This window comes from Condylura cristata, unplaced genomic scaffold (assembly GCF_000260355.1).
Source record: "Condylura cristata isolate star-nosed mole 26May11 unplaced genomic scaffold, ConCri1.0 scaffold00004, whole genome shotgun sequence".
Classification (NCBI taxonomy): Eukaryota; Metazoa; Chordata; class Mammalia; order Eulipotyphla; family Talpidae; genus Condylura; species Condylura cristata.
Window position 1 is genome coordinate 68,300,142 of NW_004567105.1, and position 26,543 is coordinate 68,326,684.

The 26,543-nt window shown below is 47.3% G+C and overlaps 1 protein-coding gene across 1 annotated transcript in view; it reads right to left on the reverse strand.

Annotated features, from left to right (window-relative positions):
• Positions 1 to 26,543, reverse strand: part of ITGA9 (integrin, alpha 9) — a 263,996-nt gene that overhangs the window by 173,576 nt on the left and 63,877 nt on the right. The window contains exons 15-16 of the mRNA XM_004676316.2: positions 23,280 to 23,434; positions 15,411 to 15,571 (exon numbers count right to left, since the gene is read on the reverse strand). Coding sequence (XP_004676373.2) covers positions 15,411 to 15,571; positions 23,280 to 23,434 — 316 coding nt within the window. The remainder of the gene's footprint in view (positions 1 to 15,410; positions 15,572 to 23,279; positions 23,435 to 26,543) is intronic.

Below are 26,543 nucleotides of genomic sequence, written 5' to 3' on the forward strand. Positions count from 1 at the left end.
CATGATAAAATTTATATATTTATCAATAAATATCTATACAAAACCCTCTATATGACCTGTACAAAATTTCTATCACACAGCACTGCTCTAGAGTTTGGGAACTCTAGAGCAACAACTCCTCATCCTGGATAGAAGGAAGGAAGGCACCCCTGCCTTGGAATTGAGGTGTAGGTCCCCTCCTCTAAGTCGACCCCATGGCAGCAGGCCAACAGGCATCACAGTGAGCCCCAGAGCTGCCTTTCCACACAGGACAATTGTTCTGTGTGGTTTTCTTGAAGGTCATACAGCCTTGAACCATTTCCTGAAACTGTAGGGTCCCTCCCTCAATCTGGGATGGAGCACACACACCACTCCACAATCACCACCTGGGAGCTCTGGTACTGAGCAAAGAGAAAGCAAAATCACCAAGGTTAAAAAGAGACCATGAGGACACCTGGCTGGAAAGTCCAGCTCAGTGAGTTAGACGGCTCTTGCATATAACGTGTTTGCATATTTTCCACTGTACTGAGCTTAGCACTTAATAATCACCGTCTCGTTTTATACTTACTCCAAAAATCGAGGGGTAAGTATCCAAGACCCTGCCTTGTCCCTGTTTTGTTTATACACGAGGCAAGAGATGATCCAGCAGTGCCTTACTTTTTTAAATAAATGACCCCAGAATGGTTATGATGTATGTGTTCATACAGTATCATCTACCAAATTCATTCCAGGTTCAGAATTGATTCATTACATCAGAACAAAACTGCTTTGAAATTCAGCCTACTGACTCTTTACACAGCCTCTGAAGTAGACAGTAAGGAAGAAATGACCCGGAAAGCTCAATATTTGACAGCATTTGAGGTCTTACTCCATAAAAGCATGGTCCAGAGTGACAGTACCAATGGTCATAAGCACCCTCCCTGCCCTAAAAGAACTAGTAATCTAAGAGAGGAGAAAAATGCAAGGACCTAAGTGTTACAGGCTGAACTGTGCTCCCCCCAGAAAAATTCATGTCAAATCCCAACTCCTTGGTAACTTAGACTGCGCTTAGAGATAGGGTAATGAGGAGGTAAGAAAGGTAAGAATGGAGGCCTCAGAGGCGGCCCTCACCCCAAACACTGGTGTCCTCATCAGGCAGCAAGTCAAAGAGAAGCCTTGGGTGAGCTTGAACCTGACAACACCTTGATTCTGACTTGTAGCCTCCCCAGCTCTGAGAAATGGGTTTCTGTGGCTTAAACCTACTGCTCTGCAGCACTCTTATAATGGCACTGAGCCAACTAAAGATACCAAGTAACACAGGTTGGGAGGGTGGGGGAAGCCAGGGAAACCCGGGGGGGGGGGGGGGGAGGGGGGGAGAGGGGAAGGTGGCAAAAGAACTGGGGCAGTGGGCAGTCATCCTGGAGAGGAAGCCTCGAAGCTGGTCTGGACAGGGAAGCAAGTAGCCAAGGTGGAAGGGGTAGGGAGGAAGCACAAGAGAAAAGCAAGATGTCTGGACGGCTCCGGACATGCTGACTTGCCAGGTCACAGCACAGAGAGCAGATGCTGCAACAGCCGAAAGTATCCCCCCGAGTGTGGCTGTGTCCCATCAGCCTCCATCTCCCTGGGCTCAGTGCAGTGTCGAGGCCACAGCAGATGTTCCTCTGAACTGAAGGTATTGAGAGTGAAAGATGCCATTAACAACTACCAGAACAGTCAGGGACACACTAGGGCAACAGTCACGGATCACACATAAACTGAAAATGCACAATTCTGGGGTGAGAGGAGCCAAGTTCAGAAGTGGCTGAGTGAGACAGTACTCCCAATGCAGGTACAAAACCTGTTTGTCAAAGCAGGTGTTCTTAAGCTTGTTTTATTTTCATTGCCCTGCACCCAGGAGAGCCTGGCAGCTGAGACCTTCTTGGAGGACTGAATGTATGAACCAGACTTCTAGTTCCTCAAAAAATAAGTGATTGTTACTTTTTATATAGCTGAGACTAAAACCAGGTGGAAGATCAACACAAAGGAAATAGAAACTCTATTCACCCAGGCCTCTACTCTGAACCCACCTGACTCTTCTGCTACAGAGCACAGGAGCTAGGAGCTACGGACACACGAGCCAGCACACACATGAGCAGAGGCTCCTGGGAGGCATGATTCCAACTAGCATGGGAAACAAAACACTGACTCACCTAGAACAGGCCTCCCAGAGGCCTTACATCAATTTGTTAGTAATTCTAGTAGTCATCATTTCTTGTGGACCATGGTGTTAAAGTCACAAAATTTGTCCAAGGTCACAGAACTATTCAATTACCACATAGGATTAAACTCAAGACTTTGCTACTAACCAAGTTGTTGGGTAAATTAAATGCTCATAACCCGCTGGTGGTACAGAAAGTTAAAGCATAGCACTGAGAAGCTTGCCACAGATGCTTGGGTTTGAGTTGTATCCCCAGCCCCAGAGGTGACCCACATGGCTCAGCAGACCTCTCCTTTTTTGCTGCTGCTCCCCTAAGCAGTGTACTTTGTTGATCTGCCTGCTCTGCTCCCCACTCTGTCTCTAGTGAATCCTTTCACTGCTCCTGTACCCCAGTTCTGTATGTATAAATAGCAAATCTTTTTAAAAAATAAAATAAAAAGCTCATAGATTCATCTCTGCAATCAAGTTTTATTTTAATTTATACTATTAGTAATTATGTCACTGGGTTCTTCTAAGGACTAAATGTGTATGTGAAACACATAGCACATACTCAATATTTGATAAAAGCTATGATTGCTGTTATTGCTACTGATTTTTATTTACACAGCCCTGAAATATTTAGAAGCAGCAAATTTCTATCACTCTTTTCACACAACGCTCCTGGGACCCACACGGATAGATTTTTTTCTGGGGTCCACCATTATGCCAATGCTAATAACATAGGGTCAGGTCTATTTTGTGAGAACAGCCCAAAAGTTCCCTATAGACAGTTTCTCAAAAGTAGTGTTCTTCCATATAGGAGCTCCTTCGTGACAGAACCCTTTTCTCCCGCCCACACTCACTAAACCCAGCAAATGCACCATCTTCATCCACAGGCTGCCCAGGAGGCTGTGACCTGCTGTGTTCTGCCAGGGGAGAAAATGCACGGGGCTGGATTCTCACAGAAGCAGGAAAAACCCACATCACCTCCAAGTTGGTTTCCACTCTGTTCACCCATCAGGAGAGCAAGCTCAAGAAAAGGAGAGGGGGTAAAGGAAATTTAGATTTTATTCCGCTTAACAAGTGGTTGTACGTCAAAAAGTTCCGATCTTTGGGGAAGAGAAGTAGATTTCTGACATTTTGTCCCCAATTGAGAAGGTCAACAGCACTGCTGAAAAGATCCTGATCAGTGTTTAATCACTGCTAGCAGTGTGGACGGTGTAGAAGCTGCAGCCCACACCAAACCTCCTAGAGGGGACACAACTCGATTGCCAAGCATCAGCAAGAACCGGGGTGGCACACAAGGTCACAAAAAAACAGAAGCTACTACCGAAGCCATAGCTCAGTTCACTGACGAGGACCTCTCCAGCATCACTGCAAGTGGAGAGGACTCAGCCTGAGTGTCAGCTGACAGTCTTCATCCTTTGACTCTTACCTGTCACTCTTGCTGCCTATGTCTTTCAGCATCTCGGGTTGCAGAAGGTGATCTGTGAACCAGCAGCAGTGACATCATGGGGGAGTTCATTAGAAATTCATCCCAGACCTGCTACACGAGGATGTGCATTTAATGAGGTTCCTGGGTAACTGGTGTGCACGTTAATTCCTGACTGGAGGAGCTCTATAAACCTGCTCATGAAGATAACTGGGCAGCTGACTTGCTCTGATCCTCATGGAGATGATGTCAGCTAGGAGAGCTGTGTTACCATTTGCCCTACTCTCCTTCCATATATATTTCATGTTTGCTCCATACTTTCTACTTTCTTTCACCATCTGCTTCTAATCACTAAAAAAAAAAAAAAAAAAATCCCCCAAGCACCTATGAAATGAGTTTTGACCCATTTGAAACACAGAGGCAGCTAGGTGAAAGATTTACAGGGTAGAGAAGGGAAAGGGGCCAATGTTTACTGACTCTCCACGATGAAGTTGGTATTCTTCCCATTTTCAATTGAGGAAACTGAAATTCAGCAGTAAAAGCAACGTAGCTAAGACTATGTGGCTGACCACAAACAGACCTGCCCAGCCCAGTCCATGTCATTTGAAGTAAAGTGCTTTAATTCATGTGTTTAGCAAATGCTAAGTTAAAAAAGACTGTACGCAATGGAGATTCTGTAGTAGGGTGATTCTGGGCAGAGCAGAGGCAGGGTGATTCTGTACTATGTCTCAAACCTTAAATGCCCTTCCTTTTGATCCAGCAATTCCACTCCAATTCCCTACACTGCCACTTTTCATGTAATATCATGCCAAAAAGAATATAGAAAATGCAAGATGCACGATTGTGTGAATACGATATGTGTGTGTGTGTGTGCATACATACGCTACAAAATAACCCTTCAAAAGTTTTCAGTTACCTGGAAACCCTAGAGAGAGAGAGACAATGTCCTACTGTATTCTTAAAATTTCAGCCAGTGTGTACAAGGGCAAAGTGAATGGTCAAACTGACTCAACCCAGTTATTTATATTTTCATGTGGCTAGTGAGGTTTTATTGGCCCTATGAGAACTCCATGTTCCCCTGTAACAAAACCTTTAAATGGCCTGTGCCAGTGCCATCCCCATTTTCATGATCAAGCTTTACTATCTGCACTGTCCAAGATGGATGCTACTAGGCGCATGTGCTTAATTCTATTTAAACTTAATTAAATGAAAACTTAATTCCTCGATAACACCAGCAACATTTCAAGGGTTGAGTGGTAATGGGGTTAGAAGCTACCATATTGGACAGTACAGATACAGTATATTTCTGGCACAGCAGTACATTCTACTGGACAGGATAACTATGCTACTGGGATTTGTAAGGTGCCCACCTAAAACCACTATCTCCCAACCTCCCTTACATTACCATGGTCAATGAGTTATTAGTAGAAATCATTGGAAGGTCTTTAAAGGGGACTCAGATCACATGCTTTTCCCCTTTCTTCCTACACGGAAAGCAGACTCTGTGGCTGGACTTTAGCAGCCATCATGGGGCCACGAGGAAAAGGTATTCCTAGTGTTAGAATGTCCACAGCAAAATCCTTGATACTCTGTATTTCACTCCCTTGGTGATCTTATCAAAGCTCATCACTTTAAACACAACTTATCTGTGGATGACTCCAACCCAAAACACTATGCACACTAACAAGGCACAGACATAGCACTCCACTTCAATTTTGATAGGGACCTCAAATTCAGTGTGTTTGAAAATGAACTCCAGGTCTTCCCCCCGAAACCTGGTCCACCTGAAGCATTGCCTACTCCATTGGAAAGACAAAACCAACAACAACTCCATCCTTCAGTTACTCAGGATGAAAACTCTGGAGTCATGGCTGACACCTCTTTCCTTCAGCTCTAGCAGTGAAACACTTAGGATCCACCTTTAAACATAACAGAATCCAAACACATCTCATCACCTCCAGGCAGAGCCACTCAGTCTCCTACCCACATCCCTGCTTCTGTTCCCCTTCTACAGTCCATTTCTACACAGTAGCCAGAGATTCTTTTAAAACGGAAGTCACACTACTCGGCTCAGTTCCCTTGAATGGCTCCCACGACACCCAGATAAGGAAAAAGGCCTATGAGGCCTGATGTGAGGTGGTGGCCTCACCACTGCTCAGACCTCCTCACCCCCCGTTCCGCCTCCCCTGCCCCTTCAAACACATTGAACATTTCAGAGCCTGTGTAAACACTTCTTCCAGGAATCTACTGTGCTAATTCCCCACCTCCTTCAAGTATTTGCTCAAATGTCACCTTCTAAATGTCACCTTCTAAAAAGAAGTGGAGGAAGGCTGGGAGTGCCCATTGGGGTGACCTGCTTCACACCAATTGGCACTCCCAGCCTTCCTCCACTTCTTTTTCCCTGGCTCTCATCAGCTAACATACTTTAATTTCCTGTTTATTATATCTACTGCTGTCTCACTCCACTATAAGTCAGCTCCTGAAGGCAAGGGTTTCTGTTCACAGAATGAGCCTTGGGCCTACACAGCCTAGCACAAAGTAGACCCCCGTACCTGTTTCCTGAATGTATTCTTGAGAACTGTATCCATGAGCTACTTTGCTTTCTGATGTTAGAAAGGGCACTCAGTGTGCAAAAGCACCCGCAGCCACAGTTCTGATGCCTGGCACGTGGATGGAGCTCCTGGTGTTAGATGTAAAAGTGCTGGGCACTGCTTGCAGACACCACAGGACTGGAGCTCCATGAATGACCCGTTAATCACCTTTCTAGGAGTGCCCAGGGAATGCCAGGGGACTGAGAAGAGAGGCTGTGGGGCTGACTATCCTATGATTACAATTACATCCTTCAAACAGCAAAGCCCTATTTTAGTGAAGGCAACTGACTTTGGAAAGTCGTAGTGAAATAGGAGTTAAAGTGTATACTCTTTCGTGATGTATATGTTCTCACATACATATGACATAATTATTCTGCAGTATTCCTAAAGAAAATGTATTTACTTAACCTAATCATGATGAAATAGACAAGCCAAAGTGTAAAGGGAAACTTCTATAAAATACCTATCTGTCAAGGTCATGAAAGAGCAAGGCCATCAAACTGTTGCAAACTAATGAGATCAGACAACCAAATGTATCCCACGATCTGGGATTTTCTTTTGTTATAAAGGACTTTAGGACAGCCATTGACATTTAAGTAAAGTTCTGTACAACAGCTAACAGTAACATGTCATTTAATTTCCAGGCTCCAGAGGTGGTAAGGGGTGGGCAGGAAGAATAAGAACAAAGAGGGGAGGGTGCCTGTGGTGGTGGACCACAGGTGATTTGGAGGTGGGTGCACTTCGTGGCAATACCTAATTTGAAGGATCCTAGAGTTAAGTCAATTAAAAAAAAAAAAACTTTAAAAATGTAAACAAAAAATAATCAAAGTGGAATAAAACCTCTCTTATAAAAAAAAAAAAATTCTGTTGTGGCCCTCCCTGGTGGTGCAGCGGGTTAAAGCACAGCACTAAGAAACTAAAGCCACTTCCGCATGAGTTCGATTCCTGCCTGCCGGAGGTGACCACATGGCGTTTCAACCTCTCCTGACCCGCCCGCTGCTCCCCTCAGCAGTGAACTTCGTGGATCTGCCTGTTCTGCTCCCCATTCTGCCTCTGGTGAAGCTTCTCGCCACCCCTGAGCCTCTGGCCTGTACCCCAGTTCTGTATGCACAAATAAATAAATCTTCATTAAAAAAAAAAAATTCTGTTGTATAACCACTAATGATGTTGGCTCTTGCCATACACAGGTAACACTCCAGGTTTAGCACGGGTGGTCTACTATGGACTTCTGACATGGACCCAGGGATCTTGGGAATGCCATGGGAGAACAGGTCTGAAAGTATGAGACTTCACTGATCCTTGGGAAATCTTAGCTGGCTTGGACTCTCTCCTTAGGAGAGGAATTCTCCAGACACACTCCCCACTGCCACCCTGAACCAGATAGAGTCATCACCCTCTAAGGGATGTTTTTATCCACATCTTATCTCAATAAGATGCACTGCATCAAGGGGGAGCACTCTTCCTCCCACTTCCCCTTCTGCTGATCACCACCCCCACATAGTCTGGACTTGAGCCAGGGGGATGAGCCTGGCTGCCCAGGAGCTGGCCTGTGGGTCACTGCCTTTGCAGGAAAATATCATGGGTGAGCTCACTGTGCTCACCCATCTTCAGAGGCCAGTGTGGGGCCTTCCACATGGAGCTGAACATGTCTCAGACACAAATGCTGTAACTGCAGAAGAGATGGCAAGGCTCTGTGGCCTGGTTGAGGCAGCCCTCAGGTTGTGCTGAGGAGCCAGTCACCACACAAAGGATGACCCAAGGCCTGCTGCTGCTTAGACCACATGGGGACACGTAGACCAGAGAACTGGGAATGGATGCCCCCAGAAGGAACAGAGAGAAAGGAAAAGAATAAGAGGATTTGGATCACCTTGATCTACTGTTCTAATAACAACAAGTGAGAAAAGGGGAGATCAAGTAGATTCTACTGGATCAAGACGCTTGCAGGGTAGAAGGATGGCACAGTTCACCCACACTAACCAAACTCAGGACCCAGTTCAGTCTCAAGAAGCGAGGAGACGCCCAGTGTTTCAGGCGTCCCAAGGGAGGTAAAATGTACCTTCCCCTGGTTCTTCTTCCCTCAAGCAATCTCAACAATTAGCCTTGGTCACTCTTCAGCATGGATACATGAGGGTGAGGGATGGCAAGCTCAAGATGTGAAAACTTTCTCCGTTATTTTAATACAAACTCAAACTATAAAACTATTTAATAATCTTGGAGAAATACAAAGTATGTCTGAACTAAACATACAAATATAAAACCTGTAGATGCCAGTTCAACTGACCCCACTAATTTACTTTCCTATTATTTGTCAATGTAAAAAGCCACAGGAAAAAAAGAAGACAAGACTCCATTATCAGACCTACCATTATCAGGTAATCCTGACCTGAGTGATAGGACCCACTTGGTAATGATGCAACAGGCAAAAAGGCTGTCACGGCTGGCCTGCAAAAATCAGCTGCTAGATTTTTGGGAAGTTTATGAGCCAGTAGTTACAGAATTGCATGAACTTACAATAAAAAAAAAATAAGTTAAAGGTAATAAATGACCAAAGCTTATCACTTCCTAATTGTTTTTGCTACACTACTGTTTATGTTCCTGAGTCTATTCAGACTTACTGCAGTCTCTAATGAACACAGGGTGGGAATTCCGCACAATGGTGTGCTATTGCGCATTTCTTCTTAACGCCACACTCCATGATGCCACATTGGGAGCTGCCAGTCAGCTATGGTGGGAATACTTATACCGGAGAGCTGGCAAAATGCCTAAGTCAAGGTATCGCTTCCCCACTCTGACCCCCTCATTGCTAGCTTGTTACCCATTAGTAGCATACCACTGCTCGAAAGCTGCTACTTCTGCTAGCATAAGCATTCCCCTAAAGCCTCTGCTAGTTCTGCAAACTTAGGCCAGTTGCCTACCCTCTTGACCTATCTACAGCCCTCAAAGGAGTGCCTAGAACCTAACTCCAAATTCTATAGATGAGAGGTGTTAGAGTGCAGCTTGGAAACTGAACTTGCAACTGAACTTGGTTCACATCCAACCTCTGCTACCATTAGCTGTAAGCACTGAATAAGCTTCTTAGCTCCCCTGTGCCTTGTCTTCTCAAAGGTACATGAAAATAAAATGAACAAGTACCCCTCACGATAGTGAGGAGAAAAGATTAAAAGTAGTAACTGACAAAGACTGGCACGCAATAAATACTCAATTCATGTTGGAGCATTATTTCTTTGTATGTTTTGGGAATATTACACATACAATAGTCTTCTTTTAGTTAGAGTCACTTTCAAAAGGAGCTTGGTAACTAAATTCTTTACCACTTATTTCTGTGTTATCATATCTCATCCCAATATATTACTCTCTACTAGAAAGCATTGCACAGAAGTCTTGCTGCTTCCAAAATTCAAATTAACTCCCAAAGTTTTCTATAGCAAAAAAGTGAGTTTTTTGAAATATAACTACTGGGCCCTCCCTGGTGGCGCAGTGGGTTGAAGTGCAGCACTCAGAGCTAGCTGCAACTATGGAGTGTGAGTTCGATGCCCGGCCAGGGAGGTGACCCACATGGTGAGGCAAGCTTCTCCTGCCTCACCTGCTGCTCCCCTCAGCAGTGTATTTCATCAGTCTCCCTTTTCTGCACCCCACTCTGTCTCTTGTGAATCCTCTCACTGACCTGCACCTATGATCTGTACCCCAGTTCTGTGTACATAAATAAATCTTTAAAAATATATATAACTACCATGTGATCTAGCAATTCTACTTTTGAGTATTCAATGGAAACAAAAACACTAATTAAAAAAGATATCTGCACTTATGTTCCTTGTAGTATTATATACAATAGTCAATCTCAATTTAATCATCAGTGGATGAATGGATAAAGGAAATACAGGGAACAGAAGAAACACAAATACACAATGGAATATTCAGCCATAAAAGGGAAATTCAACCAGTTTCAATAATGAACCGTAAGGGCATTACACTAAGTGAAATAAGTAAAGTGAATATGAACTACGTTTACATGTAGAATCTAGAACAAAAAATGAACTCATAGATCAGATAGACTGGTGCTTACCAGAAGTGAAATAGGGGTGTGTCATTGAAATGAAGAAAGTGGCCAAAAAGTACAAACTTTCAGTTATATAATACATCATTCTTGTCAATGTAACATACAATACGATAATTACAGTTAATAATATTGCCTTGTATATTTGAAAGTTGTAAAGAGAACAGATCTTAAAAGATTTTATTAAAAGGGAAAAAGTTGTAATTATGTGCGATAATAGATGTCAAATACTTATTGTGGTGATCATTTTGTAACGCAAACATATCAATTCATTATGCAATACACCTGAAACTAATTGTTAGACGTCAATTATATCTCCAATGTTAAGAGTGAATAAGTACAGGAGGAAACTGCAAAATAGGAACTACTAAAAGATGATTTCTGAAGGGAATTACTCTAATGATGAGTATGTAAGTTCTAAATTTGAAAAGGAAGGTTGGTCAAAGCAGGCCACATTCAGAGTGTTTACTACCAGCATGGTCTCCCAAATGCATCTCCTACTCCTTAGCATGACCAGAACCCTTTAGCAAACATCCAGGTCACTGTGCACCCAAGAGAGAAAGAGCCTGCCAAAGGCACACAGCCAATGGCAGGAGTGGAGACAATCCTCCCCAGATTTTCCTGGGCACTTGATGGCTGAGAGGTTTGTCCTCTTCAGAACACAGGTCCATGGCCACCTCAGGGCCCTTCCATCTGCCCTCTTTAGGGGCTTTAACAAGCCCTCCGTCAGGTCTGGAGCAGGGAAGAGAAGCTGACTGCCATAGGAAGGGACACTCCACTCACGCTTATGCGGGCAGGCCAAGCACCTCCCAAAAAGTGACTCTGAAAGACTTCCAGAGACCCAAACTGAGACCCCCCCCAAAAAAAAAAGGCAAAAAGCACACAGATGGTATGTGACTGTACATGGATAGGACCGAAACTGGCCATCATGGAGAAGGGCTAGAGATGCCAATGTGAGCAGGAGAACGACAATAGGGCGGGGCCCAGGAATATTCCAGGAGAAAGGGGGTTGCTCCCCTGGGGAAGAGTTCAGGGCACATGTGATGAGAAAGGTGAGACTAGAACGCGTGACAGAAGCACCTCTGCAAGGGAGGTGCCATTTTCCCCACTCTCACTTGATGGTGCCATCTTGGACTACCCGTCCCAGTGGGCCTTGACCCAGACTTCCTGAGTGGGGCATCTATTGGGGTCTAGGGTTAGAGCTGAGTTGTCAGAGGAAGCTATGTAACTCAGAAGGCAGGCAGGCTAGGGACCTTGTTTCCTACTGCCCGACCTGCACCCTGAGACGCTGGGGAAGGGATGTGAGAGAGAGACACAGACACTTGAGAGATACACATAGGCAAGAGATAAATGGCAGCCATTACCTGGTGTCTCCTTTTGTCCCAGCTCTCTAAGACCTGCTAAACTCTTTCTTGCTACTACTTTCCACCAGAAGGCATCTTAGACTTGTGACAATCTTTTGAGCCTTGACTGCCCTGCTTTGGACCAAGCCTGTTTGGCTGGACATTTTCACAAGGTAAAATAAGGTAATTTGGGGCATTTTATTGGAAAACTATTATTAGGATCAGCCTCTCTTCCCTCTTTAAGGACATTAATTCTATTAAAGATCTCACTCTAAATGTCTGCTTCCTTTGCCTTTGTGTGTATGGATGCCTGGATCCCTGTAAAGTGTGCTTCCCTCAAATCTGGGGTCCCAACTTGCCACCAGTCATGTGCCAGGTAGACAAAAGTCAAATTGAGGTCATATGGGGGAGAGTTTGGAGGCTCAAGGAAGGTGTGTGCATTTTCACCTGCGACACTGAGAACTGCAAGAACCCTCCAGCCCACTTTACTAGCAGAAGGAGACCCAGCCGCAGCAAACTTGACTGGCTTGAGGGTGGTGGGGAGAGAAACTTGGGCATGTAGACTCTGAGGCTGATGACAACCTGTGCTTCCTGGAGGCGCCATCAGGGCCATGAATGGAACCAAGTGTGGGCCAAGACAGCTTGCCTGGGAGCAGCAGTCTTCCACAACAGAGATACTCTGAGATCACCATGTATGGAATAAAAACTTCCATGGAATAAGAGGAAGAAAAAAAGTCAGAAAAGGCTTTAAAAAAAAAATACCTAAAGATAGCCTAAACAAAACATACCCAGCCCCTCACGCTGGCCTCTCTGCTGGCCATATGGTGTGCGATAAGCCAGAACGCTTTTATTTATCTTCCTTCACTTGTCTATAAAGCCAAGAGTCAGCTCTATGAAGAGGTTTCACTTGCAGCAGCGGCTGCATGAAGCTCTCCTAGTCCTGACGGCACCCCAGCATCCTGTCCCCAATTCCACTGAGGAGGCCCAGCTACCATACCCCTCCCCCATCCTAGCTGCCTGCCTCAAACCCCCCACCCCCAAGAGTCACTGCTTCCACAGCTGCTTTCCCACAGCCAGAGAAACTCAGGCCAGGCTGTCTCCTGGGCCAGCTGGATCACCCCCACAGAGGAGAGTCAACTCACTAGCATTCACCTTGTCCTGCCCCACACCCAGCCCTCTGCCATGGTCCTGGCAGTAATCGGTAGAAGAGACTTCCCTAAATTAAAGAGACCTGGCCTCCTGACCCACAGAGTCTCAGAGGCATGCACCTTTCCCCCCATCCCCTGGCATGAGAAACATGCCAGGCAATAACAACATCCAAATTTCTACAGGTCCAAGTTCACTGAAGATCTGTACTCTAATTCTTCTGCAAAATGAACAAAATAATCACTTATATGTCTGTTTACTCTCTCCTGAACTTCAGCCTCAGCCTCCAGGTTCTCTGACCACATTCTCAATCTCTCTACTTGTCAGTCATGTGTTGTCTAAATGAGGTGCCATTTGTGGAATGGGAGGAACTAGAGAAGATGGATCTTCCAACAGGATCCCCAGTAACATTTAAGTGAAAGGTCAACAGTAATTTTTAGTGTAAGTATATTCTATGTACTCAGAGATAGTCTTAAATTATTTGCTGTTAATTGGAAAAACATGGAAGCAGCCCAAATGCCCAAAAGTAGATGACTGGATTAAAAAGATGTGGTACATATATACAATGGAATATTACTCAGCAACCAAAAAAGAGAAACACATGTTTTTTGCAGCAACTTGGATGGAGATCATGCTTAGTGAAATAAGCCAGAAAAATACTGGATGGTTTCACTCATAGCAGGAGTATAATGGACCAGGCGAGAAAATAACAAAAATAATGAACAACCATATACCAGAGACATTTTGCGGGGGTAGAGTGGGGAATGGGATCAAAAACAGGGGGTTGGGGAGGGAAGTGCACGGGATTATGGTGATGGCACACGGGTGACTTGGTGATGGGGGGAAAAAATGTACAAAATGATGTAAAAATAAACTGTAGGAAAAAAATAAAATAAACTATCCTACTTTGTTCAGTTAAAAAAATTATTTGCTGTTAATCTGAAGTGCAGATTTAACTAGAAATTATGTATGTTTATTTGCTAAATCTGGCAACTCTGGATGTCAAAGTAGCAGGAGAGACAGCTCCGGGCAGTTAACCCTCAGAAGCTGCCACAGAAAAAAGCCTGCCTCTAGCCTGTACCTCTAGCCTGTACCTCATTGTCGCTGTTCCCCGAGGCACACTGCCAAGGCCTGCACACTCTGAGTGGTTCAGTCCCGAAGCCAGGGCCCGTAGTAGCTACACACATAGAGGCATAAGTTAGAGTTCCTGCAGGAAAGCACCTACAGAAGAGACCCAGTATGAGGAAGCCAGGGCAGGTGGCCTGGGTGGTCTGGCTCCAGGGAGCATGCAGACACCAAGCACAGGCACTCGAGAGCCTTGCAGTGTTTGAAGAGAGCCTGGCCACCCGCCCCAAGGGCATCATGAGCCAATGTAATCTAAGACCTAGAGGGACGGGTGGCTGGCTGGCTTAACAGGAGTATCAACTGCTTTATAAATTGCCTTCACCCCAGCCTTTAGAGCAGCTGCTCTGGGCAGGCCCCAGCACGAGTCCTGGCATAGGACCCTGTCCATCCCCACTGAGAAGCATCTCAGGGGCACAAGCGCATAGGCCCTCAGCCAGACCAAGTGCCATGGATGTGTGGGGTCTTTCTCCATACACAACCCAGAAGCATCTAGAAGCAGCTGTTACTTTCCTGCTACAGCACTAATATAATAATAGAATGATACTTCATCTCCAATTTGTTCACTATTTTTGCTATCATGCAGAAATTCATAGGCTAATAATACTACATTGAGTCCCCTGAGACTGATATTTGTAGGTCAGAAATGTTAGAATACTGGAAATAAAACTTGGCACAATCAAATAATAATAATAATAATAATAATGAGTGTGTGCACATGTCAGACACCATGCAAGGTCCTTGAGTCCATTCATCACGTAATGCTTAATTATTAAGATCATCTTTCAAGGTTAAGGTTAAGTATTAGCGTGTCCGTTTCAGAGACGCAGAAACTGAAGTGCCGAGAGATCAAAGTGCTCATCCCACTGGACATATACCAGGTCTGACTCCAAACTTTATTCATTCCACTCACCGTGTGGCCAGGTTACACCTCCTATGCTTTCCACCTGCAGGTCAATGGCTGGCCAGTCCTGGCCACTACCAGGATTCCCACCCTGCTAGCTCCTGCTATGCAGAGGCCACTGTGGAGCTAGTCAAGGCCTCGCCTCCTGAACCAGCAGCAAAGTATATTTAACAAACTCTTTCAAGAGGAAAAAACATTTGAAAGCTTATTTAGAGAGAGGGAGGAAAAGGGCCAAAAATGCACTCCTGAAAGAAAAAGAGTAATCAAGGGAGAAAAACTTAATCCATCCAGTTTTAAAATGCCTTACCTATGACTATGAGCTAATGTGTCCTGGACCAGTGAGAATGGCATCAGGTGCAATGTGATCCAGCATCGTCAGAGACCTTGAAACATGTGCTTCTATGACTCCTGAGACCAGTGGGCCTCACCTCAGAGAGGGGAAAGGGTGGGAACCACCCAGGCCAAACCAGAGAGCTCCTAGCCTGGCTTAACCACCCTCAAGGGCTGAGACCAACACAAGAAATAAAAGGGCTGTCAGACTCCAGAAGAAATAGATGTTCTGCTTGTGCCGCAGCAACAACTTAGAACTTAAGAGCACAGATAATAACATTATAAAAATGATTTAAATGAACATCTGTAGAGATCGACATGTGTCTGAAGATAAAGAAGGGAACACAGACTGACCTTCACGTGGGCCAGGTAGTGATGACATGTCTCCTCCATGTGAACCAGCTGCAGCTTCTCTGTGACCTGACCCACGGACTCCCCCAGCAACATAAAGTAGACCCTGGGCAATTGGCCCTTCTCCTTTTTTGCCACATCAGCCGTCAGAATGTAATTCAGGCCTGTCAAGGAGAAGGTCAAAATGTTAGTGGGGACAGAGACACAGACACAAGGTCACTCCACTCTCCTCAGAGGACAGCACTTTATGCAGTATCTCATCCCTCCCTCACAGAGGACCATGGCGCCTTCCCAGGAAGACAGGTCAGCCAGAGCCCTTGGGCACCAGGAGAGAAGCGGGACACCCCCTGCCTTCCTGGTGATGCTCAGAATGTCACATTTATGGCTCTCCCTGACTTACATCTCATGATGTATCAACTGAACAACCAAAATTCACATCAACAATAAGAATGCCCAACACAGTTTATCCTGAAAGGCTGACACAGAAAACCAAGGCTCTGACCCAACGCTGCATGCAACACAGTCTCCTAAAATGCTGTGTGAATGCACCGGCACAAGGGCACCACCACCCTGCCGCTGGACTCACCTCACAGGGTCATGCCTGTAAAGCCTGCATCTACTGGACACACATCACCCGCTGTCCTGAGTACCCTGTGCCAGGCACCGGGTGGCACAGGGGGATACATCACTGAACAAGAATGGCAACATGTTTTGCTGAGTTTCCAAGGCGAAGCTGTGTCACCTGGAGGCACCTGGATCATCATGGCACTTAAACTTGTGGCACCTCAAAAGCTGAAGTTGACTTTATTACCAGGCAGTGAGCACGGTGATCACTGCACCCACCCTTTCCACAAAACCATGACTGTCACCCCCCTGTCCCGAGAGCCCCCTGAACACTCAGTGCGTCATGCCAGAAGCTACGGTGCTACAAGCGGGGACTTAAAAAATGTGGTCACAACATAGAACACACACTGGATCAACCTCAAAGACTTCACTGCATTACTTCAGAGACTATAAATAGAAATGTAACAATGTGTTTATTAGGTAAATACAATTTTAATGTTGACAGACTTATTTCACTGCCCCTATAAGACTCAATTTTTTAATGATATTTGTGGATTCAGGGGAATCTGGCATTGTAAAAGTGGAAGAAAAGGACCAGAAGAGACTTCAATCCAGTATGAAAGCGGAGGCCTCAGCCCCTGCCCCAACTCCGCACACCAGGTAAGGAGCCACCTCACTACCTGCTGGCACTTAAGTACGTGAAGCTGGGCAGCAGGGATCACCCTACTTATAACACCATCAAAGGGATCACCCACCAGGGGAGTCTGCACAAGGAGAGAGAAGTGTGCCTGGACAGGCACCTGCAGCTGCTGCCCGCATGTTTTGCTGCACTGAAAGGTTTTCTGAGGCCTCTGCCATCTCAGGGGTCTTGCCAGGCCAAGCTGGCAGATTCCAGTCAGCAAGGGTGAATCTGCCCCAACTTATTTATTTCAGCAAACAGCTGAATTTCCAAGGCCAAGCTGTGTCACCTCAATAATCCCATGTGATATGAAAAAGGTGACAAAGGACTTCACAGGGAAAATACAGAGCCTCTGCATATCACCCACTGTGTAGAATGTCAAAGCTTATCGCCAATCCCCTCTGAGGGACCACCAAACTCAAAAAGCTCATCTTTTTCCCTAAAGGGAACAAGGCTCCCTCCAGTCAGAGAACCATGCTCGGCTGAGCTGCATCTAGAACTTCCCTAATTTCTGCAACACATAACCTGACAAAAATTTACATTTCTACTGCGCAGACAGCAGTGTCAAACGAGTGCAGAGATCTAGAACTGAACTCCAGACAGTCCACTTCCCACTAATCACAATTTCCCGGAGCGACAGCAAACTGTAAGAAAAGGGTAGTTATAAGAAGTAAGTTTCAAAGCAAGATCAGGGCTAGAGATAGCCACTGGTGTAACAAGCCAGAAGTCTTGACCGCATGAACCAACATGGCGGCGGCAACATCTGAGAGAGGTCACCTCTGCAGCCCCGCACTAGCCTTCCATCAGGTGAAAGAACCGGGCTGCCCTTCCCCAGGGAAGGGGGGGTCGTGGCTAGAATAGCAGGCTGAGCCACCTTGCCAGTGGTGAGCTCAGAGAAAGCCTGGGTGGAAATGAACACAGGAAGACAGAGCAGATAGTATCAGTGCCCCACCCGTATCCTCTTGGCTTCTGGCATTTCTCTGCTGTCCAGCCCAGTGTGCAACTACCAGCACCTGCATCCCTGTTCCCGGGAGCTTTCCCTGATGTCTGTGCCTGTGTGCACAGCAGGACAGATGTGCAGGAGAACCAGTGTGTCCCCAGGTGCCCTTGCTAACCCATAACCCCATGACTGGTGAGGTAACCGCGTGGTATGTTCTACACAGACTTGCTGGGCTCCCCAGCAGGATTCAGCTTCAGCTGCCCACAGTGAAAACTTGCTCAATAATACAACCTCTATTTGGCTGTTGTGATGCTTCAGTTGATGTGTCAACCTGACTAGGCCACATTATCCAGGTAGCTGGGAAACCACCAATAGGGATGTCACCATGACGGTATCTTTTTAGATACCGTCTGATATCTTTTTTATATTAGCCTATAAATCAGTAGACTCAGGAAAAGTAAATTAGCCTCCACAATCTCACCTAATCAGTAGGATGGGTGAGCCTCATCCTAAGAGAAAAAGATGAAGGTCCCCTTGAAAAGAAGGAATTTTGCTTCCAGAAAATCTATGAGCTGCACTATCAACACAGATACAGCTGCTGGTTATGTTTCTCTGGAAAACCCTGACTATGCAACTGCCTTTCCTTCCTGTCTCATCCCACTTTCCTACTGGTGCTTCTTGGGCTCACGTCCCCAATCAATGATGTGCACTTGGTCCTTTGACGCAGGCACCGCTTCTGGGAGAATCTGAGTTAAGATTGGGGGTGGAGGGAGGGAGTCAGGAAAGAGGGGTAAGTCTAACACCTAGTGCGTGCCATGCACTGTGCTGGCTATTTCACAAACACCAGCCATGGTTCCCCCAAAGCCCCATGTCACTGCAAAAGCATTGACTCAGTCCCTCTTGCAACCCAAGGGAAGGGGACACAGTTGCCAGAACCTGAGAGGAGGCCACAACAGCCCTATACTCCATGGGAGGTGGGGGGGGGGGGAGCATGCCAACCTCCCACCTATCAGATGTTTCTAAAATGTTGAAGTCTACTTGGCCCTCCCTGGGGGCGCAGCGGGTTAAAGCACAGCACTGAGAATCTAAAGCCACTTCTGCGTGAGTTCAATCCCCGCCTGCCCCAGAGGTGACCACATGGCGCAGCAGACCTCTCCTGACCTGCCCGCTGCTCCCCTCAGCAGTGTACTTTGTCAGTCTGCCTGTTCTGTTCCTCACTCTGTCTCTGGTGAAGCCTCTCACCACCCCTGAGCCTCTGGCCTGTACCCCAGTTCTGTATGCACAAATAAATAAATCTTTAAAAAAAAAAATTGAAGTATACAATCATAGAAGGATGAAATTAACCAATTCACCAAGTTCAATCATTCTGGAAAGGTCTCATCTTCCCAACTGTCGACTTAGTGTTTCTGCTTGCTTTAAAATTTGTTTTGAGATTTCGCGTAATACACAAAAAGAAGTCCCCTCCATATCAAACTCTCTTGTAGAAAAAAAGTCAGCAGGAAATGCAGGATGGGAACCTGCCTGGGGGCGTGGGGGCAGGGGTTGGTAATCTCAGCAGAGCAGCAAAAAGTACAAACCCTGCTGAAGCTCTGAAATCGCCTGTTAGCTTCAAACAGCACCCAGCCCCCATGTGTCAGAAAAGGACCCCCAGAAAGGTGGAGATTCGGAGAAGCAGCCAATCAGCCTGCTCAGCTCAGCCCCATGGGAGGGCCCGCATCAGACAGGCTGCTCGCCAGCAGCCGGCCCTAATGCAAGCCAGCCCAGCCCACAGCCGGGAGGGGCCGGTTCTGATTAGGGCCTCTCCAGCAGCACATTTCCCGTCTTCAGGTTTTCCTTCTAGCAGCTTGTGTCCATGCCATGTCGAATGATGTCATGTTGATGGAAAAGCTGATCAGCCCCAAGTAATGCTTTCAGCTGCCGCCTTTCCCTGCCCCCAGCTGGTTCCCGAGGGCCCCCCACACTGGCCTGACCAAGAGGACGCCAGCTGTCTCCCATCAACTCTGGTCCTGGTCTCTCCTAGCGCGTTTTAATTCATCCCCATGCTCCACCAGAACATGATTTCAGCTGTGAAATTCTACTAAAAAGTGTCCTTTCATAGTTACTCTGAACTTCCCTTAGAGTTTCTCAGGGGTGTGCGGGGTGGGGGGAGGGGTGGAGAGTAAAGGTTATTTCCACTTTACTAGGTTGCCTAAGTTTTCTTCCTCCCCGTCAAGGTATGAAGTGATAACTATTAGACTAGATTAGCCCCACACCCCATAGAATACAGATGTGCCCTATTCTCAGACCTCCAGGCCTCTTGAGGGACCAGAAGATGCTGAGAGAATGTTCTCTGTGCCCAAATGTTTTCTGCAGTGGAAATGCACCCCTAAAGTCAGAGGAAAGGTAGGAGACACGCCATCTGGCTTCAACCCAGTTTCTGCTTCTGGCCTGGATGGCCTTGGTGCCACGCTGCAGGCGCTGGGTTTTGCGGTTTGTCCAGAGACAGGGCAGTACTCCTGCTGACTCAGAGCTGTGGGAGAAGCCGCGGGCATGGGGTTAGTGTGACAAACACAACCACTTAGGGCTCATTCCTCCCCAACTTTCATTTAGCACCTGCTGAGAGTCTAGAATCACCAGCTCCATTCCCAGCTTCGAGACTGACGAACACATTTAAGTTTCAGCCCCACCAGCAAGGGAGTAAGTCCCGATCTATGGGTAAAAAGCAGGGTCCCTTCGAACAGACATTTGCCACCCTTTCCTGTGACAGGCATGAAGCTCCAGGAGCCGCAGGCCAAGAATGCAGTCATTTGTAAGGCCTGGGAGGAGCAGAACTCTTATCCTCAACTCTGTGGTGAAGGGAGACAAGCTGCTCTTCAAGGTCAATGTGGGGAGACTGCTCCCGACATTGAGCACAGGGCCTGCACTCAAAGGGGCTCAGGCTCAGCCAGCAAAGGAAGCGTGGGAGCCCGGAGTCTGATCATCTGCTCCCTCACCCTAGAGTGCAGGCACCTCACCCTAGAGTGCACGACCCAACTCTGCTCAGTGACTGAACACTTGCGATTCTGGTTTATGAAGCTGCCGTCTCTCAGCTCCAGCTCCCCTGGCCCTGCGATGCTGGGGCTGGACACTACCAGCCTCACCTCTGCTTCGCCAGTGACTCCCTGTGAGGCTCTGCAGAGCGGGAGAGGTCGAGGGAGGCCACAAGCCTGGAGGAGAGAGAAGGGCCTGCCCCATCCTGCCAGCTTCCTAGTCTTGTCAGCCAAACCCAGCGACAGTTTTCCTCAGCAGCTGATTCCAACAGCAGACAATTCTAGTTTCAAGTCCCCCGTACCCCCAGAGTTGGGCTCAGGACACCCCTCAAAGACACCAGCAGCACCAACCAGGTCCTCCTCCAGGTCCCAGCTCTGCAGGGTCCCTTGTGCACACTTACAGGTTCTGTAGTCTCAAGGAAGTGGTTCTCCCTAAATGACCAGTGGTTCTCAACTCTAAGCCACCCAGAATCTTGGTAAAACCCAGGTTGTGCCCTCCCTGGTGGCACAATGGGTTAGGACGCAGCACTGCAAGCTAGCGCAGCTGCCTCAGCGAGTTCGATCCCACCCAGGAGCTGACCCACATGGTACAGCAGACCTCTCCTGACCTGCCTGCTGCTCCCCTGGCAGTGCACTTCGTCTACCTGCCTGTTCTGCTCCACACTCTGTCTCTGGTGAATCCTCTCACCACCCCTGCACCTCTGGCTTGTACCCCAGTTCTGAATGCATAAATAAATTTTAAAAAAAAAAAGCAAAAACAGGTTGCTGGGCCCCACCCTCAGCGTATCTGGTTGTTAGAATTTGCATCTCTAACAAGATCTGCCTGTTCCTGCTACAGCTGATCAAGCCACACCTTGAGATACCCTGGTCCTGGAAGTGCTGGCAGCTTCTAGAAGTTCTGGCAGCTCTCTTGCAGTGACTACTGGGTCCTCCATGATCTGCTTGGCCAGTGCCCAGGGTTAACAGCTTCCTATTAAGATAATTGCTTTGGCTTCTGTTTTCCTACCAGACTTCACCTGTTAGAGGGCCCAAGACAGAGTCACCCACAAAGAGAACCTCACAGCAGCCTCTTTAGAGGTTTCCCTAATCAGCTGTCCCTGAAAACTGGGACCAAGTGAGGGTTGTGGTTCCCATCATCAAAGCAGCAAATGAGGAAGTGAATGGTGTCCCTTCTCTTTCCAGATGCTAGAGCCCCACCAGGTCCCAAGGGAGAGAAAAGAAGCCCCAGAGACTAAAACATCAACTGAATGGCATCACTGTGCAGCCCGCTGGTCTGACCGGATGCCTTTGCCTATGAAGGTGGCTTCTCTCTTCTGCTCACCGTTGTTTCTCCAACGTGACACCACCTCTGGCTCCAGAACAAATCATACTTGACTCCAAGCATCCATTCTTGTTTGGCTTGATTTGGTGGGTTATCTTTTAAGTCTGGTAAAAGACTTACACAGCTTTTCCATGTAAATTGGTGGTAACAGCATTCCCAGAGCCAAGAAATAAAGTACCAAATACTAACTAGGAATGCTCCAACTCTGCATGGGGAGGAGATGTACAGAAGTACAAGTTTCATTGCTGAACTTACTCAGTGCACCTGGAGATCAAGATAAAGTGTCAGTGAGACCACCCAGAAGGACTGGCGTGTTGGTAAATAATCAGGGCACTCAAGCTACAACTGAAGCATGAACTAGCGCATTTGAAAGTGTGTCTCGTGTGAGGGTGTACACACATGTGCTCCAGAGCAGCGCTTCTGCGAGGATCTGAGTCAGAGGTCCAGGTTGGACCTAAGACTCCACATTCCTAATGTGGGGTTGCTGGTGCTGCTCTCGATCCTGCACTGTGGGCAGGATGGTGCTGACATTAACACCGTCTGAGAGTCACTGAGTCCAGGTCTTTATTAGTGGTTGCTCATGGTATTTTGTTTTTCCTTCCTGGAACTCTATTTTGTAATATTAAATCATCCTTGCAGGCGAAAACAAAGCACCTATGTCTATATAACTGGTCCAGATTCATTTCCTGCAGGTGACCACGTGCCCTGAATTCTAATCCACTCTGACCCTATCCTGTCCAAGGCCTGACCCCATCTGTGGAGCTGGGCTAGCTAGTTGACCTTCCCCACTCATAGAAAAGGCAGGGACGGCTGCCACTGGCTGGGGCAACACCTGCCTCTTTCAATCACCGGAAGCTGATAAAGCAGCTCCCCCTTTTTGGAATCTTAAGCCTTTATAAAACTCTGCCTCCCAAGCCCACCAGCCCGCCTCCACCTCTGTGCCCACAGTGGAGGCATAAGCCCCGATATCTGGTTGGTGCTGCGAGCTCAACGGGGAGCCTCTGAAGCCCACCTCCCTCCCTCCCCCAACCCCAACACACACACACACTGCACTTTTTCTCTTCTAATTACACAGAATGTTCTATAAGGATCAGGCTCCTGTCATGGCATTTCCACAAGGCCCACAAACCTGTCACACCTGTGGCCCTATGAGGTTTTGGTCTCCTCCACACACTTTTGGAGAAAGGATGCTTGGAGTAAAATACAATCTGTGTAGAACCAAGGTGGAAGTAATTGGGGGAGACAGTCAGTGGTGAGCAGAAAGCTAAGTGGGCTGGGGCCCTGGCATGTGGTCTGCTGCCTGCAAAAACGGCAGGACACTCAGCTGTGGACACAGAACTGGCTGCCCTGGGGTCATTACCGATTTCTCCTGGAACGTGCTTGCCACGGAAGCTGAAGCAGACGGTGACGTTCAGACAGTTCACAGGCTGCAGGCCATCGTGACACTGTGGCGCCGTGATGTTGATGGAGCCCGGGAGGAAGATGGAGACATCTACTGTGATGACAGGTCTGGCCCTACGGGTCAAGAGGAGATTTAGTATCGTGGGGGAGCTGCTCTTGGAACCAGACAAGAACTAAACCAAGAGGGGACGCCTAGGCCCAGAGCCCCACATTTAATCCAAGGATGTAGTAACCCGAGAGGGGCCAAGGTGCTCTGTGAATACTTTTTGGTTTTAAAAGTGGCATATTTCCTAATAAATTGATAGTTAGCTTCCCAATAATAAAGGCGATGCTAGTTAATAAAACACATCTGGTCAAAGCCATAAATGACCTGCCAGATGTTGGATGATTATTTAAAATTCCACCAATTAAGTTTCAATTTCCATTTACCAGGAAGATAGGGATATATTTAAGAGGCATTCTGACAGCAGATGCCATGACTGGAGAAATACAAGCAAGAATTCCCCCAAAGCAGTTACAGGCATCAAAAGCATGAACTGCAAAGGTCTAGTCCCCTCCCATGGGTCAAACCTCCTCCTTCATTTACTCCCAGCAATTCACTAAGTATTTTTATAACAGAACTTGGTTAGTGGAACCCCAGCTGGTAACAGCAAACACTTCAGAGCTGAAGAAATCAACCTACCTAGCTCAACCAGGTGGAACATCCACGCTCTTCTCACTGACAGAGACCCCCAACCCACCTACTTGAAGGTCTGGCTACCTCACTGTTGCTTTTGTGGGCTCCCCAGGGGGGCCAGACAGAAAGTGGGCGTGCATCGCACTCCTCTGCTCTCCCTGCAAACAGCTGCTCCAGGATGGTTCACCTAAGCTGCAACTTAACCTTTTCCCCTCCAGGCCGCCCACAGAGACCCCCTGACCTCTACATCGCTGGCCTTCATGCCTATGGGATGACATCGCAATATAAAGGGGCATTAGTGACTTGAGAACAATGACCTCACTTGTACAAAGGTCCCACAAAAAGTGCCCAGGGTGACAAGACAGATGGGAAGGACAAGCAACACCAACTCTCAGGGAAGAAAAACATTAAGGAAAACCTCAGAGGGGAAAAAGGAAGCAAGAGAGAAGTGGCTTAGATGGGGCCAAGGGTTTGAGCAGAGCAGCCATGACAGGTACGAGGGCTGTGGGGGTGACGGAAGTCAGACAACAGCTGTGCTGCCAAGAATTTCTATGTCCTCATCTTCCAGTTTTCTTCAGGAGAAATCCTTAAAATATGCTATAAATAACTTAGAAAATGAGCTTCCTATTCCTGGTCAAAGTGATTTAAAGGGGCCAAAAGGTCGCTTTCCAAAGGCCCCCAGCTTCCTTGACAGCCACTCAAGTGCCCCCTCTCCCAGGAAGTCCTCCCAGCTACCCTTTGGCAACTGGAAGTCTCCCCTCTATGGTTCCTGCAACTACCTCACGTCACTAAGTGAGGTCATGTCCAACATTTCCCACCCACCACAGGTGCCTTAGGACTGGAATTCTGGCAAAATCATCCTGCTGCCCAGGAGAGCAGATATTGCCACCCCTGTAGTAATGGGTACAAACTTTATCCCAGGTCAAGGGCTTGAAAACTACAGAAATGCCCCAAGTTCACCAGGCGGAGGTTAAGGGGAGCCACCTCCACCCTGAGAGCCCACCCAGTCCAGGACACAGGACATAGCGTTTGCCCCAGGGCCAACTGGCCAGGGAGGAGCCTGACACTTTCCTCACAAAGCAGAACTTTGCAGAAGGTGTCAAGGTTAGCAGGAAACAAAGGGCCCCATACTGAAACGAAGGCTGCTGAAACGGAACCCTTTAAAAACTGGCAGACAGGGCCTGCATGGGCAAATCTCCGACATCCAGAGCAGTTCCCGCAAACCTTTTTCTTTCAAGTATTGTTTTTGGACTAGGAAGGCCCTGAAATTTTTTGTAAGTTTCTCTGATCATTTCCTTTGACCTCCAATGGCTCAGTACCAGGCGCCTATCCCCTAACCCAGGACATGCCCTCCTGAGCTAATCTGAGGGTACAAACTTCCCGAGGACAGAGCCCACCAGCCCACAGCCCTGGGGGAGGACTGGGGGAGGGGGTGGGGGTGCAGCGGGAATGGGAGCAGTGGGGTTGGAGGCACTAGGCTTCACACAACACCTGCTTATGTGCCAGCCTCCAAAATCAAAGCAAAAGGGACCTCAAGACAGCAACACAAGTGCTTTCAGCCTCTTTTTAACAAGCTGGTGGCTGGAAATCTTTCTGGGTATGTTTACAGTTCAAATTCTGGTATTCTACTCAGTGGTGATTTTGTCCTTCTGCTGACCACCTCTCATCATGGCTGGTGCTCCCCAGCGCCCCTCTGAAAGCTTCACCTCTCCAAAACTGCTCCTTGGCATTCTCCTCAAAGACTTTACAGCTGTCCTTACTAGATTTCACCTCACACACCCAGCCCTCAACCTTAAGCCGGGGCCTGGGGCCTCCCATTCGTGCTGGAACTACCTCACTTTTTACAGTTCTATCCAAGCATGAGCAAACTCCTTGAGAAACTCACCATGAAGGTGAGAACAAGGAAAGCCCCCTTGGGTTGGAGCCCACAGCTGGAAGCTGGCAAAATACAAGTATGATGACAAAGCAGAATCTGCAGGCTCTACCTTAAGCCAGATGCTTCCACTTTTAAGATGGCCTGTCTTCAACTGCGAGAAGACAGGAGCATGCCTTACTCAGGAGGAACCCCCACGGCTGGAACCCCCACGGCTGGAACCCCCACGAGCTGGAACGAGCTACCCAGGATGGTGCTGAGTGTGAACACATCACAGAGCCACCAGCCAGCACCCCCACCTCAAACATAAGACCCTCATGAAAGTCATTTTACGCAAGAGGAAGACTATCAGCCCAGAGGAAGGAGGGATCAGCAGAGTGGTGACCCAGGGGTGATTAACAGGGCCAGAGGATTTATCTCAGCAAAGTCACTGTCCTGAAGGACACAATTGCTACCTTCAAATCCTGAAGGCTGCTGGAAGCAGAACTTCAGAAAGACAAATTTAACTACTTCTGTGGAATTGCTCAGATGTATCAAGTATGTAGGTCAGTTCTATGCCTTTTACATGTACGAACTCACTGAGTTCTATAAAGACCCAAGGAGCTACATTCTACTGCTACACCTTGTTTCACAGATGAGATTCTTCCTGAAAGATTTGCCCAGAAAGCACATTT